Raw genomic sequence first — 18,730 nt, forward strand, 5'->3', positions numbered from 1 at the left:
GTGGGGACATTAAGTAGAAACAACATCAATATAAAGCTGCAAAGTTTAAAGCTGGAAGAGGGAATGGTGTGAGGAGAAATTCAAGAGCTGCAGTAACGTTTTAAACTGCAAGAAATCCACTGTAACTGCGAGTTTCTTCTTTCTCCCACAGAACGAACAACCTGACAGACGTGCCAAAGATTTTCCTTGGCCTTCAGAGTTTCATACCATTTAACCTCACATTCCAGAGAGTAAAAACATCAAATGTAGTAAGAATAGTACAGATAATAAGTCATAGCAATTAATTATAATCAGGCAGATGAATCAGTATATCTAGGCTCTATTAGAAAACTTTGTTAAAATAAAAAAAGAGAAACAAATTACCTTTCCAAACCAGCCATGTCCAATCTCTTTCAGATACAGCAGACTATGGCGGCCAATGTCAGAAGATTTCAACAGCTGTACTGAAAAGGAATAACAAACAACACACAAAACTACTATTAGACTGGACAGAACTGTGTACTCTACTGGTTGATTTGATGTGATAAGAAAAAACCTGTCTTAAAATTTTTTTATAACGATGTAAAGCATTCACTAAAAGTTTATCTGCACAAAATAGACTCAACATCCAGCATCTTGGGTAAAATCGCTACACAGGAAGCACAATTTTGCACATTTACATTTCCGGTGAAATGAATTACCTCCTTGAATCCTCATGGTTCAGGAAACAGAGATGTCCATGGTGAGTGTCGAGATGATAATGACAGCAAGACGGAGTGGCCAGCCACTCTCAGTACCGGGATGGGGTCTGAGTCCATGACCCCAACTGAAATGGTGCGCCGGTTCAGAGTGTGAGAACCAAGAGCCCAAGGCCGCGGCTCCTGCCGCAGGCATCTCAGCCCCCTTTGAGTGTATGTGAAAGAGAGCCCAACAGTCTCAGTGTGTGTGAGACAGCCTCGGCAGGATTTAACCCGCCGGGCCCTCCAACAGCTGAACAAGCTCACCACTCTGCCTCGCTCCATCTGTAGCGTGCTCATCCTCCAACTGGGACGTACACACAAACATGCACACTGTCCCCCTCTAGGGCTTTCCAGCTGTTGAGCAAATACTGAAATCCTTGATTCTGACACAGCGCTATGCTGAATCTACTGTAAACATCACGGAAAAAGAAGAACCTCTAAACCAATCTACCGATGGTTCCTTTCTCCCAGCACGCAGATTTTCTGAATATGCATCGAGCCCGGTGTGACCGTCACACATGTTGGTTGTATGCCGTTTGACGCAGAAGCTCTGTGTGCAGCTTCAAGTCATCCAGTAATGACATAAAGTCCACATAATGCCTCCCTGTCACCAAGGACAGCAGCATTCCTCAACGGAAGATGAAACAAACACTGCTCTGTCCAATGCAAAAAAAAAGATCTCTGTCATACACATTCACCACCCCTATCTCAGCCCCCCGCCCTCTACCCCTGCTCTTAGGCCCTGGTGCATGCCACCAACCTTTCCCTGTCTCTCTTCATTCTGTCACAGACCCCTCACTGTATTCACCCTACAATGCCAGTCCTCCACTGGTGCGTTCCGCGGACGTTTTAGCCCAGCCTTGCGCTCCCCCACTGGTCAGCCGGCTTAAAGCAGTGCTATTGTTCAGTACACTCACTCATACGCTCACGCTGTGTCTCCTGGTACCTAGTCCACCAGGCAGACACACACACACACATACACATATACAAGGCCCATTCTATGCTACAACGCTGGATGGAGGTTGTCACAGCCATAACAGACTTGACATCTCACTTTACAACCACCTCAGCTTACTGATGAATCACTCCTTCATGAAAGAGTTGAAGAGCAAAATAATTAAAATACTGTATTATTCCTAACTTGGATAGCATGACGCTGATTGTGCATTTGTGTCTTGCTCATTGCATTCCCAATGAAGATGGTACAATTGAGCCTTGTAAGAACTGTGGGATGGTGGAATGAAACAAGCTCACACGCACACTTTGAAGCATCTGTCGAAAGGCATAATTTGATCTCTTGAATAAAAGATAAAAGCAACAAATTGGAAACCAGGGATGTCAGATCAATGCGAAACACTGAGCTGTGTATCCATTCTGACTTATAATTGATCTTTGCAGCAAGCAGCATTCATATTTTTTGTACAAATTGTTCAACAAGCATTTTTTAATAGTAATTACAGCAGTTATCAATTTATTGCACATGTTGTTTTAACTGTGGTGAATAATACCCTAGACACTGCTAATATGGTTTTACTAAGTATGTGTGGCTAACTAAACTAGAATCATTCACTTTATGTGTATAGATTTGTCTGAATCACTTGAAATACCTATAAATCATATACATTTCCCTTTGTATTAATCCTCCAAGAATCTAGAAGCAGCATTAAGTTTCACTGTGTTTACATGATCACCTTCCTTCTCCTAATTCTGAGGCTAAAACAATCTTTCTTTCACAATCTCTCCTTTCACCATTTGTTCATTCCTCGCCCTGCAACACCTGCACCAATCACACAGCCGTCGCTACGAGGGACAGAGGCAAGGCCGTGGATTGGCTGCGAGCCCGAGGCTGCCTTGTCCAATCAGTCCTCGTGCTCTCATCCTGGGATGCCGAAGAGCAGCAGCTACAACCTTCCTTTCTAACCGAGCCCAGCGCAGCGCAGACAGCCGGTGAGTCATGCAGGGGCGAGACAAATCGAGGACGTGCCACATGCTGACACAGAAATGAACATGCACATTTTAACTTGAGACAGGATGACCTGACGAAATATAAACAGATGAAATGGGAAAAAAAACCCCAGATAAAACGATGTCATTACATTACGCAAAAAAAAAAGATAAAGTAGAATCATTTACACCAGCAGATGATTGCATATATTGATAGTTTAATCAGGTGCACATTTCTAACAATAATAATCACATATGGAAAATGCAATAAAGAGTTCACGTTCTAACATTGAAGATTGAACAATGGTAGAATGGCTTTTTCAACAGTTTGACTTGAGACAAATTCTATGAGTATCCTTCCTCAAACTTCGAATTTCGGCCTGTTTCTCCTGACAGCACTGGTGTGGCTGAGTAAGGTTGTAAAGTACATTACAGCCTTACTCGATCTTTCCACCTCTGCCTTCACATTTTCTATTGAACTGAGATCAGGCTTTTGGCTAGCCACTCCAAAGTACTGGCCTGGTTGTTCCTAAGCCACTTTGTAACTCATCTGTCCATATGCTTAGGGTCATGGGCTTGTTTTTCAGTAAGTTGGTACTGAGTTTGAATCAAAACCTTGGATCTACTAAATATGTAGATATATTTTCTGAAAAAATATATTTCTCTCATTATTCTGGCATTTAGCAAATTGAAGTTGGTGATACTAACTGACTTGAAGCAGAAAATGTATGGGACTTATAAATTTATGTACTGTATATAAATGTCAAGTTTCAACTGTATGTATAAGGATATTCTGTTGAGAGGAAATTACCTCCTCCATTAGTAATTAAGGTCAAAAAGCCTTAGCTAATATGTGGTAATCACATTTAGAAAAAGAAATGTTGTGACGGTGTCGTTTCTTACTTGATCTGCCTGGCTGCTTGGAGACAGGCAGGGAGACCTCAGTGAGGGGAAGGATGTAAACCTCAGGCCCGTTCTGGGAGGAAGGCGAGGCCAGAGCGGAGAGGTCTGCCTGGTACTCTTCTCCCTCTGTGTTTTCAAATTCCTGTTGCGAGGACAGACACTGGGATTAGTCATCTGCTCCCAACTAGCGAGTGGGAGACAATAGCTCAACTGTCTAGGCATTAAAATACACTGAGGCACATTCACCTACCCTTATACATTAGTCATGTAGATTGTGGTGCGCATTAAGAAGCTCACATACTAATGCAACTGTATATAAAAATGTCAAACTGTATAAACAAAGACTTTCTTTAAATTCATTAGAAGAGAAGTTCAATGACAAATATACTGGACAATATTTTATCAACTATCTTGATGCGTCTCTTAAAGGATTTTCAAGATTTCATTGATAAATATCGATAGCACTCAATGTGGACTCATGAAAAATGTAGAATATGTGAGTCATGGACAGATCCAGGGAACTTGGCTTCTTCATTGCTAATACTGTGGGCTGCCTTACATAAGACCTTCACAGTGCAAAACTAAATATCAAAGCGGTTTACTGATATTTACTAAAGTAAAGGTGCAGTGTAGTCAAGTAATGACAGATTAAATGTGAACACTTGTTGAGAAGATCAAAACTTGTGCAATATGTTATAAAGCATAAACAATAAAACATATATTTTATTTAGTGAAGGAGCAGTAAATTTGACTGCCATCTATGCAGGAAATTAAGCCTGGAAACCCAAAACTCTATAAACAGATAATGCTTGAATTTTCAAAATGTGATATATTTTGAAAATTATATATTTTAATTTCCTCTTTAGGGGTAAATAAAGATTGTTTTTTATTGACTGGACTGTAATTAACACTATGTTTGAATAAACTGTGACTTTTGAAGGCAATTGGTCTGGATTTTATTCGGTGGTGTTGGAGTAAAAGGAATTAAGATGCACACCACATGTTTCAGATTTTTCTTTGGGAAAAAAAAGAGAACATCAAAATGTTCTTCTACTTTGCAATTTCATGCTACATTTTGTTTTTGTTTTTCTCATAAAATCCCACTGAAATGAATTGAGTTTTGTGGTTGTAACATGACAAAAGTTAAGGCAGTGTGAATACTTTTACAAGACCCTGATTATGACATCATGCCAAACCAAGACTGCAGTTAAATCTTTTACTGTGTATTACATAAAGTACGACTAACCTTTAAAAAGAAAAGGTTAACTGTCTACTCTACATTAGGAGAAGGTAAAGAGAGTGTGATCTATATTTAGCCATCGTAGAAAAATGGCCTGTTCCCTACTGCACATCTCCCCTCCACTCTCAACACACACACATATGCAGCAGTAACGTTGAAAAGCTGCGAGGCTATCTTGCCCCATATCCCACCTATTTCTCTTTGCTCTTTGTCTGATTTATTTCTACAACCAATCTTCCTGCCGCTCAGTCCACTGCAGTGTCCTTGTTCGCTAAACGTTGTGCAGCAATCCCATCATAATCTTTCTCAAACCATAGGTTTCTTATTTGCTATGTCAGCTTCACTGTTCGATATTATGTCCCACTGCACAGATGAACTCAGGCTTTTGTCATGTGCTTCACACTTAGAAAGGAGAGCCTTTTAGAAGAAATACATCTACATCGTTTGTTTATATTCCGGTTTTGTTTACAGCTCTGGTAGATGCTAATGTTTTTCTTCTTCAAAGTCCTATTAGAGAGATGGAACTATACTTTTTCTTTATAATTTACTAAATATGTTTTTCGTCATTTCAGCCACTTTTGATTTTACTAAGAATGCATTATGTGTCTCATTCGGTAGCAGCTTTGTTAAAGGAACCACATTATCAAGATTAAATATATTTTTGGTCTGATAAATCTTGCTTTATTTGAACAAATAACCCAGTTGAACCTCACTTACATTTGGAAATGTGCAGCTTTGTGGCGCCCAAGGTGAGGGTATCAGCAGATACTAAATTCTTGGTGCAGCTTCAAGCAGAAATTTCTCAAGGTACACTAACAAGCTGATTCACAGCAGGACTTTCAGCTGTTTTTCACACACACAAAAAAAAATCTTGCAATTTTGTCTGTGTAAATTACGAAGTTATCCCATTGCTTCACAAAATACGCTGTCAAGTAAACAGCATTTCTACATGCTGATGGAGTTTTTCTAAGTTTAAATGAGGTGGTATTGATCAATTTAGAGGCAGAACATATCCGTATTTATGCAAATTCATGCAAGATACAAAAATTGTAAGTCCAAAATGCATCCAATTCTCAAAGACCACTGCTAAGTGCATACAGATAGCTAGTGTGAAATATTTACCATTTGCTGAAAGCCGGTGGTATTTGCAACAAAGGCATAGAAACAAAAGGAAAAAAGAATAGCTGCAGGCTTTGAAAAGAAAGGCGAAATGTCACAGACATTATTATTAATAATTTCTATAAGGTAAAAATGCATGATGAAAGCACTGTTTCAGTTCAGTTTTATATTCAGAACTGAATTGACTGCATCATGTCCGGGTGTTAATAAAAAAGAATCAAATTTAAATATCAGCTCACCGTGCCACATAGTCCTAATGGATCTCTGCCTCAATAAGTTGCACTCTTAAAGAAAACCTGCAATGATCATCCAGCGATAGTAACTAAGAGACTTTTCATTTGTATTTATTAAGATATAAATGACAACCACAAATGACAGCTCAAAGGGGTTTATTTATTCAAACATATTTAATTGCAATCAATGCGTCATATCTTAAGTAAATCAATCAAAGGAATTAATCATCCAAATGCTTCTAGAATTAAATGATTTAGAAATACTATCCTGATTCCTCCTGTTTTACTGTGAAATGATTTTAAAACAGTATTGATAAGTACTTTAATTTTATCAGGACCTGGAGCTAGCGCCATTTAGCTGAGTGGAGAATTTATCTTTAACATTTTCTCTCAGAGTCAGAGCCACTCTTGATGTCCCAAAATACCTAACCACATCATCCCTGCAAAATTACAGCACATATTGTTAGTATATTTAATTTAGAAGGGGATTGGTTTTCGAACTCAAGCTGCAGGGCTGTATTCAAGTATGTGAAGTCATCCAATTTGTCTGTGGTTAGCTATGTCCAATCATAAAGTAAAACTTGAAGCAACAGCAGATTTAAAGATAAGCAGCGAAAGTAAAAGGGAAATCTGGATAAGAGCTAGTTGGACTACGATGGAATATCTGGACAGCTCGGCGTGTGTTTGAGTGGCTAAACGTGCGCGCACGGGAATGTGTGTAGGTGCGCTTCTCATTCAAGACGACCATCTGCCACTCTCCTCTGAGTGAAGTGTGAAAGCGAGCACCTGGCTGTGAGTCAGCAGTGCATAGATCCCAGGAGAGCCTTCAGTTTAGAAAGCACTTAATACCCAGCCACACACTGCACGCTCCAGTAGGAACACAGCGATAGAGAAGAATAATGAAGCTTTTACCAAAGTGCGGTCCCACAAGAAAGCACACCTTACAAATAAGCTTTGGAGAAAAGAAGATGAAGTGTTGGAGCTATTGGAGTATTTCTTTTTAATTTCTGCTTCTAATTTGATGCATTTTATTCTCACCAGTAGGTCTGTTTGTAGTAAATGTGGTTTAAAGCTTTGACTCATTTCTCCTGAGGTGTCCATGAACAAAACACTGAGTCACAAACAAATGTTTTGGTGGCCAAATGTTCGCTTTAAAGACTGGAAGATAATAAAACTGGAAGAATCAACAGCGCCATTTTAGCAAGCGAAACAACCTGTCCTGTACAGCTGACCCCTATAGGATTGACAGTAGTGGGACATCTGGACTAAAAACATATTTTTATTCAATCAAGAAGTTTGCTTCTAATGTGAAGTGAACCACATGTCTCTCAAAAGATATAACAATTTAAAGGAGTAAAAATTATATTTTAGCAATTGTTATTTAAAATATGTCCATTGCATTGTCAATAGACAGTAGAAATTTTTTTATTGGTAATATAGCAATGGAAACCGTCTACAATTACTGACCAACTTTTTTGAATGATCCCACTCATGTTAATGACTCAGGAAAATAGAGATTCATGGATTATTCAAAGTTCTGGATTAGAAACTCAGTTTAGTTTAAAAAAGTAAATTGTGAATCAGGTTACAGTAAAACAATATCTAATATATTTCTATTGTATATAATGTCACTACAATGATTACCTCTGATAAAACTTCCGTTATGTTTAAGATTTAAGCATTTAAGTTTTTCTTACATGTCAAACTCCTCACCACAAACACAAACAGTATTCTAGAGGGTACTTTCAAACTTTATCCAGCTGTAATTTCATGAAATAGGCATAATAAATTGACATATTGCCAAGGCAACAACAAAGTGCCAAAATAAGTGTTCTGTGAGGATTGAACTCGTGATCTTCTGCATAAGGCAACAGTGTCTTAGCTCTCTAAGGTCTGGAGGAGCAGTGTATTCATAAATACACTAGGACCATATTAATAGAAAAAAACATCAATGTTCTTTCAAGAGGTGTTAGAATACAGGATCACATTTGGAGAGGAACATACACATGAAACAGAGAAATTATATCTTATTATTTTTTTCAGAGGCTGGGAACAAAATGAAGGCTAAGCATTTTGCCTTCAAAATATAAAAGTTCTACTTAATTGGCTGCCCTGTTTTTGAATTATAGTTGGGCACCAATAGAAACAGCTACATAGTTATGTATATTGTGCTGAAAAACAATTTTGCTGTTGCACACAGCATTACATGAAAAACTCAGCTGAGACATCTGTCTTCTCCCCGATGAAAGGTTTTAATCCTGTATTTCAGACTGCAAGCTGATTTGTGTTAGCAATCTTAAACTAAGACGCTGCTGCTAGGGTTGTGAATGTAAGTTATCCACTCTAAGCTGCATTAAAATGCATGAGGAAATGGACTTGACAAAATTAAAAGATATCTAAATGCTAATTCTCTGTTGGAGCAGCACATTAAAGGGGACGTTTAAAATTCTTCGTACATGCAGCATGTTGAGAGATTCTGCTCTGGAGACTTTTCTGTATTTAACAGTGTAAATTACTACTAGGCCTGATCGACTGCTTAGTTTGGCGAACATGTTTGACACAGTGTGAGCCGCTCATGCTGGCTGTCAAAGGTAACAGAAACAATGTATGGCAGTCTGGGATGGCGGCGTGTGGAGGGGGTGGGTGTGTGTGTGTGTGTGTGAGGGACTGCTTACATCGCTTACACTGAAAGAAGGAAGCGTTGTAAAAGATTTAGAAGGTTGGCTGTTTCTGAATGCTGCAAATCAATAATTAATTCTTCTCTTAAATCTCTTTAAAATTCAACCATTTCTCTCTCTTTCTTTTTCCCCTGTGTGTATCTTCTGTTTTAAATTTATTGAACACATTAATTATCACTTTACTTAAACCTTTTCACATGCTTTTCATTAAATTTGTGAAAACAAGCAAAAGAAAAAAGGCATAATTTTATATCCGTGCTTCCAGCTGGGGGCAGCAGAGAGCTCACCTTAAAGCCAATGTCTCCCTTCTTGCAGCAGAGGCAAGCCAACATGAGGAAGACAAACGTGAAGAGGCCGGAGAAAGAAATGGCAACAACTGCCAGAGACGAGGGCCAGGACAGCTCGCTCAGCGGCGTCCCTTCTGCAACATTGGAGAGACATGCAAGTGTTAATGGGTTCGAAGCATCTGGAGATCAGATGGCAAAACAGAAAATCCACGCAGGAAATTAAAAGCTAAGTAGAGATAAAGCTGATTTGGATAAGCAGAGATGAAATGTACCAGCTTGATAAAAGAATAATCACTCGTCATTAATATGGATTCAGGTTCTTGTTCTTATGACAGTCACTGCAGTCTGAGCCATGTAGAGAGAAAAAAAATATTAAAGTAACCCATAAATTCAATTGAAACCTAATATTTAATAAAAGAGTAGTTCATTTTTGCTTTAGTGTGATGGATGTAGCTTTTGCATTCCGGTTTTCATTTTCCTCGCAGCAATAAACGGAAATCTAATATAAGGCGACTTTTCACTACAATCCACATAAAGTTGTTAAAGAACACTTGTGTTTGAACAGACTGTATTTTTTAAGAATCTCCCATTCACAGTCAGCCTATTGTGCGTCTTTAATCATTTCCATTGCTTCACAGTCTTTAACATATATAATTTCCAACTATCTAAGACATGTGAAACACATGTGTGTCAGATTGTCATTCAGCCAGACTGTGACGCCAGATGTCTGAATTTACAGCACACAGACAAACTCCATTTCAGTTAGAAACATGACAACAGAGTAAAAAAAGCAAAGAGGAGAATACTCACTACAGCGCATTGCAAAATGTTTATACTCTCTGACCTTTTTTCTTATTTTGTTATCTTGAAAACGCATCGTCAGGTTGGGCATCTCAGAGGCAGTATTTCATGTTTGTAGTTCATCATGTGAAAATAGAAAGATAATGAAAGAACTCCAAGCCTACAAAGACATGGTCCTTCACTTAAACTGATTGGATCAGGTAAGAACTATACTTTAAGCATGATTTTGACCTTTATGTAAGAGTTACACAAAAAAGCCATCATTGAAAGAAATTCATAAAGACTCATTTTTTTTAAAGTTTTGAAATCCCGTAAATACCACAGCAAAAATAAAGAGACAAGAGGAAAAGATTAGTTGAAAACTTAACATCATCCTGAACTAAACATGGTGGTGGGAGCATCATGCTGTGGAAATGCTTCTCTTTAGCTGGGACATAGGATCTGGTTGAAGATATTCAGAAGGTGAATAAAACTAAACAGAGGAAAATTCTTTAAAGAAAACTTGCTAAGGCTGCAAAATACTTGAGACTGGGGCAGGAGGTCCACCAGCAAGGCAATGAACCTAAAAGTACATTCAGAACTATAACAGGTCAAAATATATGCACAGAAGAATTTTAGAATCTAGATGTATAAAACTAGTGGAGGTATGTGCAAAAAACATTGGACCTGAGACTGCAGCAAAAGATGGTGGTACTGTGCAGCATTGATTCAGTGTGGGCTGAATACAAATGCATAGCATTCTTCCTTAAACCTTTATGGAATATGTTGTGTTGGTCCCACACATAAAATCCCAAGTAATATATTAAGCTTGTTATGATGTGAAACACTTTGAACTGCCTTGCTGCTGAAATGTGCTACACAAATAAACTTGAAAACTTTTGCATGGCACTGCAGATCACATTTTTTATGTGTGAAAACCAAACACATGCAGAGACAGAAAGAAAACAAGCCCAGATCTCCACCATGTACCACGGCGACAATAGTCTGTGAGGCATGTGAGTGGGTTGTTTACAGCTCGGTGGGTGAGACCCCTGTGGTCCTGGCCCATTTGGCTGCAGGGAACACACTGTTCCAGACCTGACAGCTCCCACAACCCAATCAGCACAGCTTCAACCCGAGCCTGACCCAAAGGTCACTGTCACAAAGCCTGTTATGTGTGAGACTGGCATACACAAAAACTGAATGCTGACAGACACAAACGTGCTCCTACCTGAAATCTTGCTCCTGAAAGTGTTGCACGTGTGGGCAATGATCAGATAACCTATCACCATGGTAACATACTGATGGCCAGGAAATTGATTGGCTTTAACAGTGCGATAAACTGTTGAAGCCACCCCGTCCCCTCCCTCTCATCTTTCTTTCATCGCCACTAAAAGAAAGTTAACATTTTGCTTGTTTTCGTTCCCTCTTGTTTCACTCTGGTTGCAGTGGCAGCTTGACACAGATTAGGTTTTTCCGCAAGTGCGAGTGCCTGTAAGATGGAAAAATAAAACTAGAGCCAGCAGTATTCTTTTTAGACCCAATGCAAACCCTTCCACAAAGTGAGAGTATGTAATGAGATGGCATGATGCAAAGAGGTTGCCTTCCATTCTTCACTTAACCGAGCAGCTTGATGGAAAAGAAAAAAAAAAGGTTCCTAATCTTAGACAAGCACTTTCAGCACAACTATCGTTGAAGCTTCAACAATTTGTGTAATTTATTTCAAGTTCACAGACACAATTTTGTCTGTTGATAGTAAAACACTGAATCTATACATTTATTAATGGATGGTGGAGGGAATAAAGAGGGTGTGTATGGTGCAGCTGGTGTAGAAGCTACAATAAAACATGCTGTACATGGGGGAGGCAGTGAGTACTCAAGGACACAACATATAATATACATAAGGATGTTGTCATTTCTGTAACTGGCTGTTAAAGTTGGTTGATGTGGCCTGTAAGAGCCACAGCTAATACATTACCATTGAAAAATAGACTTAAGCATGACAGACATAAGACATTGTTCTATTTCTCCTCTGCTGATTACATTTCCACAAAGAAGGTATTGGCTTGAAGAAGTTATCTACTGTGAAATGTTGTCAACCCTGATTTAATGTAACATTAACTTTTACACCTCTTCAGTGAGACTGAATCCATCAATGAAAGAAAGGTTCAAATGCAGATTGTAAGATAATTGACATTCGTGGAAATTGGCAGCTAACCCAAACTAAAGCTTTTTTCGGTGTTTCCAGCATTAGCATGTATGCTGGCATGTTGACATGTTATACTTGAGAAAATGAAGGAGAAATTGAGTTAAATGAAACTGACGATACATTAATGTAATTACAAAACTCAATGAGTGGACAGATAAGAATTAACCATACTGATTAATAAATGATGTCCTTGTTTATGTTTTATTTCGTAAGTGATCCCAATGCTTTTAATTGCATGTTTAAAGTTATCGCTGCGTTTAATATGTCTTGTTCTTTGAAGAGCTTTTATATTTTCCAAAGTGATAGTGCGTATCAAAATATACCAAGGCTGAAAAAGTTATAGTGTTAAAACTTCTCAACACTCCTAAGGTATAAAGTCCTCTTAATAAAAAAAATCCTGAGGGACCAGAGTTGCAGAGCGATTCCACGCTGCTCCTCCCCTTACCTGTTTATTGCACACTTCCAATAACTTCTACACATATCTGATGTTTACAAGAAAGACAGTTGACTTTTTGGAAAGTAATCAAACTAAAGGAGGGTTACACATTGACCCTCCTTTACTAACAGGTGCATTTTGTGAAGTTCAAAAGAAGGTATGGCAACAAGTTATTCTTGCTAATGCCAGCTTGTTAGGCTCACAGTGTTACTTTGTAAAGGACAGAAAGAAAAAGAATAATTAGAAAGTGTGCAAGAAGCTAAAAACTAATAGTGAATTACAGTATATGAATTTATTATTGATTCCACCACTATGTATATTTGAAAGACGTATAACAAACATGAAAACCTTTCAAAATGATCTAAAATTTTACTCAATGATCTTTTTTGTGTCACTACTTGTGACAGAAAATTTCCTCCATGAGTTTTCAAAATATCTTTAGAAGTAAGTCTTGTAAATCTTTTAATCTTAGCCCTAGGTATAGGTTTTAGCATAGTTGGAGCAAGAAAATAACTTCCAACCTCATTTTTTACCTCTTACCAATAAAATAAACAAATGTTTGAAGGTTCTGAGACCCTAAGAACCTATAACTTCCCCACTTACAGAAAGAAAAATGTTGCAGACCTGAATTTGTTTTATGATTCTCTGTATATCAGAATGAAAAGTCTGAAAATGGGGACAGTATGCAAGAACCCTAATCACATTCTCTTGACGTAATGCTTACTGGTGCAAGCTAGGCATACATGCCCTCAGAAATATACATCAGCCTGCTTTGCATGTTAAAGTTCCAACAGATGGAACAGGATATTGACTCTTAATTCACTATAGGAAACCTCTGTGCAGGTTGTGCAAGGGAAATGTAGGGGAATCGTTTTCACAAGTGTGACATTTAAAGAATCCATCTTTCTCTCTCCCTTCCCCACTCCCTCACCTCTCCTTCTCTCTTGGGGTTTGTGAACAGAGTGATGACCCTGGCTCCTCCATAAATATCGGAGAAGCGCACGTTACATTACCAGCTGCACAGAGAAATGAAAATAAAGCACTTAAAGCTAGGTTCATTCCAGCTTTATTAAAATGCTGTCTCCGGGACTGGGGGGAGAGAGATGAGTAATGTCCTGGCAGAGAGGAGGGCAGGAGCAATGGAGTCACCCTGCCACCTCCACATTTCAGGCTGACAATTAGGGGAAGGCTGTGGGGCAATCGGATGGATAACGAAAGGTTAAACTTGCCGGCTTTGGTAAAGAAAGCACTAAAGGATATAAAAAAAAATAAAGAAGAACACTTCTTTTGAACTTTTCCAGTGTTTGTCATGCTACAACAACAAACTTTAATGCATTTCATCAGGATTTCGCGCACATCGTAGTTTGCAATTATGAATCAAAAAGAGGTTCCAAAAAAATCTTGCTCGTCTTTGTTTACTCTCTCACAGAATAAAATGCATTGTAAACATTATTCCTTCAGAAGTTATTTAATCAGTAAATGGTTCCCTGTGTGTTTAAGTCGCTCTCAGTAAAACTACAGCTGCTCTGTGAAGGTCTTCAGAGGTCTGTTAGAAATTATCACCAGACTGAAGACCAATATTGACATATTGGCTTAATGGCTTGTGTGAGAGGAAACTACGACTACATGTCAGCTAAAACAGCTATGGTGAACTGTGGTTCCAACATCATGCATTGATGGGTGATAATCTTCAGCAGTGAGGGGGATGCCAGTCAGAGCTTATAGGCAGATGGATTGAGTTAAATGCAGGGTAAAAAACATCCAAAACATGGTGGAAACTTCCATCAAGACAGTGACCTTATTCATGTGTTAGAGTGGCCCAGTCCAATTCCAGACTCAAACCCAATGGGGAATCTGTAGTAAGACTTGAATATTGATCCTCCCATGAATTCTCAATCCACCCTGGCTGATGTTGAGCTATTTTGTAGAAATAAATGGGCATATATTTCATTTTCTAGTGGAAAATTGGCAGATTGCCAGTTCGATTCCCTCTGACGTTTTTCGGTTTGCCCCAGGAAAGCTATGGCTATAATCCAGTAGCATATGAATGTATGTGTGAATGGGTGAATGACTCAATGTTATGTGAAGTGCTTTGGGGTCCTCTGGACTTGATAAAGCTCTGTAAGTACAAACCTGTGTTTTTACATAACAAAATGGGAACAAGTTTATGAGGCTGTGGAGGGAGTTTCCAATATCAGCAGGAATAAATTCTAGATAATAAATCTTTGCGAAAATACTAAATGTTCATCGTGTAATGCTGCTTCTTTAAAGAACTGACAGGAGAGAGTAAAAAAAAAACAACCACATGGATGTGAATTGGTAACAAAAAATAGCAGAATGCATGGCTTCATTTTGATCATATTTATGCATAAATAGCATATATAAGGTTATGAAAGCAGGACAAAATAATAATAATCTATTCAAGCATGAGCTACTCATGTTGTTATGAATAAAGCATTTCTGTGCAGCTAAAGTAGTTCAACAGTGGATCTTCGTCTGCTCCTAACATGCATATATGTGATGTATTAGTCAAATATGTTCCTAATAAATGCAAACGTTAAGCAAAGAGGACAAGAGGACTTTGAATATGAGTTTTAAATAGGAGTAGGAGTTTTACACTGAGCAGAAAGAAGAGATTAGGACACCTTCACATACACACATGCACACGCACACGCTCCCCGCGCATGCCAACACACTCACATCAAAGCCAGTGTAGAGATCTGAGCATGTATGTATACCAACATAAGCCCAAACAGAAAGAATGATGTACTGCGTTGGCCTGACCGTACGCCCTCTTTTATACCTTTAAATTGCTTTTGCTTTTGTATGCTTCCTGTGTACGCATAAACGCATCGACACACAAGGCTGTTCTTGGTTTTGACGAAGGGACCTGCAGAGTGGGCACCGTGCCAGTTCACACACAATAGCAATCAAACTGCTGTGAGAAATAGTCAGGCGAAGAAAAATGGTGAGGATGGGAATGCTGTTTCAAATGCCTATTGAGTTTGGTGAACAGGATGCAAATTCAGACATGCACAGCACATCTTAACTCACAAACCAACTCAAATTATATTATACATTACACCCACACAAATGGTCTAGTTCCTAGACTTGCTCAATACTACAAGGATATGCATGCAAATTTGTGGTAAGGGTTAACACAAATGCAAGAACATTGTAAAATGCTGCTGTATAAATGTCAGAGAGACCCAGAAACTAAGAAAGAGCTTAGCAGAGGCAAAGGCTCTCTTCATCTCTCCAAGCAGGCTTTTACATTTAGGACAGTGCTTCAGGGGCAAACATGCTGCTCCATCTGCCTTAGCTGGGCAAACAAATACGTGATATAGTGAAGTTAGAGAAATGTTGGGAAAAGTGGTTAGCTTACAGTAGAAATGAGATGAAAACATAGTGGGAATGCTGCATTCAGAGCATCTACAATACTTGATGAGTGGAGCAGTTGAGGCACGAAGACAAAAAAAAAGACGACCAGAAATGTAGAAAAGTAACGAGACCTAGGAAGACATAAGTGTAACAGAGAAAGCAGAAGGATGATAGGACCGTTGTGTCACAGCAAAGCCTGCAAGCACAAACACATGTTCAGAGACATCACACTCATGGGGCACTCAGTGACCAAGAGGAGCAGAATGACATGACTAAAGGCAGGATATGGTATTCTCCACCAGCTCACTTCCTCTTTTGCGAATCTCAGGCACTTTGTAGATGACTGCAGATGGCAGAGGGATGTCCTAGCCTGCAGACAGCTATGATGACTGTCATTAACTGGGAGTGAGAGCTCAGGATTACCAGCATCACAGGACTGTCATGTACATGTTCAGGCTGGGCATTCTGGTGGAAAGAAGGGATAAGAATATTAACGCAGTCTGCACTTTTATGGCAATTTGTAGGCTAGAAAAGCCACTTTAAAACTCTTAAGACCCTTATATCCAAAGGACTGCTTTGGTACCATTTTACATCAAAACCAAATGCGAACAAAGACTAATGTAGAAAATGATTATTTAAATGATGAGATTAAAAAGAAGTAAAGGTTGCCAGTTGCATTTATCTAAAAATAAAATAAAATTTCCAAAAAGTTACCTTTCTTTCATCATTGTTTAGCCATCTGCTTAAATCAGGTGAAAAACACTCAAATATACAAAAAGAAAATCAAATATTTACCTAAAGAATATCAAGTCTTACTTAATATTTATACAGTTAGTATGGAAAACAGCCCTTTTAAATAACAGTAAATGAAGGATTAGCTCAGACTTAAAGTTCATGAACAGATAACACATATTGAATTATTGCTTGGCATAAATCTAATTTAATCTCCTGTTTTAAACGATAGTTAACATCATCATAAATTAGCCAGTTCATGTTGCGCTATTAGCTTAGAAGTAATCAATATTGAGGTGTAATGCTTTTTGTGCCTGAATGTCAACGATCTAAACATATATCTGCTTTCCAGGCTTTGACTCAAACTAACTAAGCTTAAACTGAAGATAATGTCTATTGAAGATTTAAATTTGAGCGTTTGTCTTTCAAGCTGATTAAAGCAAATACCACATGATAATCAGAATCATTTTCAACAACCCAAGACAAGTACAACAGCACACAAATCAAAGTAAGAGTACGATTCAGTCTGTGTTTCTGTGTTATTAAAAATTACACTTTGTGTTTCACGTTAAAGTAGAGGACCTACAAGGCGTGTCTTACAGTCACGGAGGTACAAAGTTTGCCTAAATAATCAGTATTCACTCACATATTTGACAGAGCATGGCTCTGAAATGACATTCCAGAACTCTGTTTATACCCCAGGCGGATAAACATAAATTAGATGCCTGTGCAGGCACTGGTCTGCAGATGACAGAAGCATTTCTGCAAATATGCACTTGAGATGAACTCAAGACGACATTTTGGTGAGACTCTCATGATACAAACAGAGCCAGTGTGTGTTTAAACGTGGAGATGAAAGCCTGTGAGTGTACATTTTTGAAAAGATAAACAAAAATACACATGCTGCATAAAAAGGCCAAGTATGGCTAATATGTGTGCATAGATTCATTACATATGGAGTGATAAAATGTCTTTTTTTTTTTCCTGATCATTTTAATTATTATGGCTTGTGTCTAGTGAAAAGTCAAATTCTTCTTAGAAAATGATATTGTGTAATAAATGGGCATTAAAAATTGTTTTTATGACAACAATCTTATGTCATATCCATGTTATGGCCTATATACCATCATGAGGACTGCTGACTTCAAGCTCAAGGCCACTATTAATGCAACTTGGAAATCATGAGCACTTCAGGAGCGCCGCATGTGGATACCCCCCTTTCTACACAGCACTGACCCAGAAATGTATCCTAACGGAGCCTGAGTGCATATACTGTACTGCCCATGTAGGGGTGGGCATTTATTGTATTGTTTATCAATTATTGTGATAAATGTCTAATCATTTTTGATTTGTTGTCATGACAAATTCCAATTTATGATGTTTTAAAACTCCCCCAGAACTGTCTGTATTGCTGGGATTGTTTACTATTTTCTCTTATTCAATGAGTGTATCAATAAATGCCGATAATTTTGAAAATATGTTTTAATGCTGTTAGTGTGTGCAGTTTAATAACAGGTCACACTTCTTTATATAACTGGTGTCCGAAAAAAAGCATATTACAAGTGGGTGTGTTTTTCATGAGCGATATTTGTGCTTTTAGGGCTATGATTGCTTTGTCATGTAGTCACAACCACACAGTTACCTAAAAAAGGAAGCAATAAATAGTTTGTATCGTCACTTTTATTGTTATCACAATTAGACCACAAAATATTTTGTTAAAACTTTAAGTCCACTTCGCCCAACCCTATGTCTACATTTCAGTAGGCGGTTGTGTCTAAATTAAAATTTGTTTTTTATTGATCAAATATAGTACTGTGATATTCTGAGGAAATAAATTGTGGGTTTTCATTAGCTGCAAGCCATTAGGATGTGACTGCCTGTTCTGATCCCGCTCCTACCAATCAATACTACAAGTCCAAATGTCTTCTGCTTTTTTAACCACTGTGTGTTTCGGAAATAATTTCTTCTCATCGTTAAACCTTCCAAAGATTCATCAATAATACATCCAAGCACGCTAACTATTCAGGCATCATGATGTGAGAAATCTTAAAATTATTTTTGGAGGTGCT

At 38.3% G+C, this 18,730-nt stretch overlaps 1 protein-coding gene across 4 annotated transcripts in view; it reads right to left on the minus strand.

The window, feature by feature from the left end:
* aatka (apoptosis-associated tyrosine kinase a) overlaps nucleotides 1-18,730 on the minus strand; it is a 30,670-nt gene that overhangs the window by 8,588 nt on the left and 3,352 nt on the right. For 3 of the 4 annotated variants that reach the window (XM_028042518.1, XM_028042517.1, XM_028042516.1), the window contains 3 exons: nucleotides 9,124-9,257; nucleotides 3,567-3,708; nucleotides 364-443 (listed from right to left, as the gene is read on the minus strand). In XM_028042518.1, the coding sequence (XP_027898319.1) occupies nucleotides 364-443; nucleotides 3,567-3,708; nucleotides 9,124-9,257 (356 nt within the window). Of the gene's footprint in view, nucleotides 1-363; nucleotides 444-680; nucleotides 1,431-3,566; nucleotides 3,709-9,123; nucleotides 9,258-18,730 lie in introns of those variants that run through there. The other variant, XM_028042519.1, reaches the window with a different exon arrangement.

The sequence above is a fragment of the Xiphophorus couchianus genome, chromosome 16 (assembly GCF_001444195.1).
Source record: "Xiphophorus couchianus chromosome 16, X_couchianus-1.0, whole genome shotgun sequence".
NCBI lineage: Eukaryota > Metazoa > Chordata > Actinopteri > Cyprinodontiformes > Poeciliidae > Xiphophorus > Xiphophorus couchianus.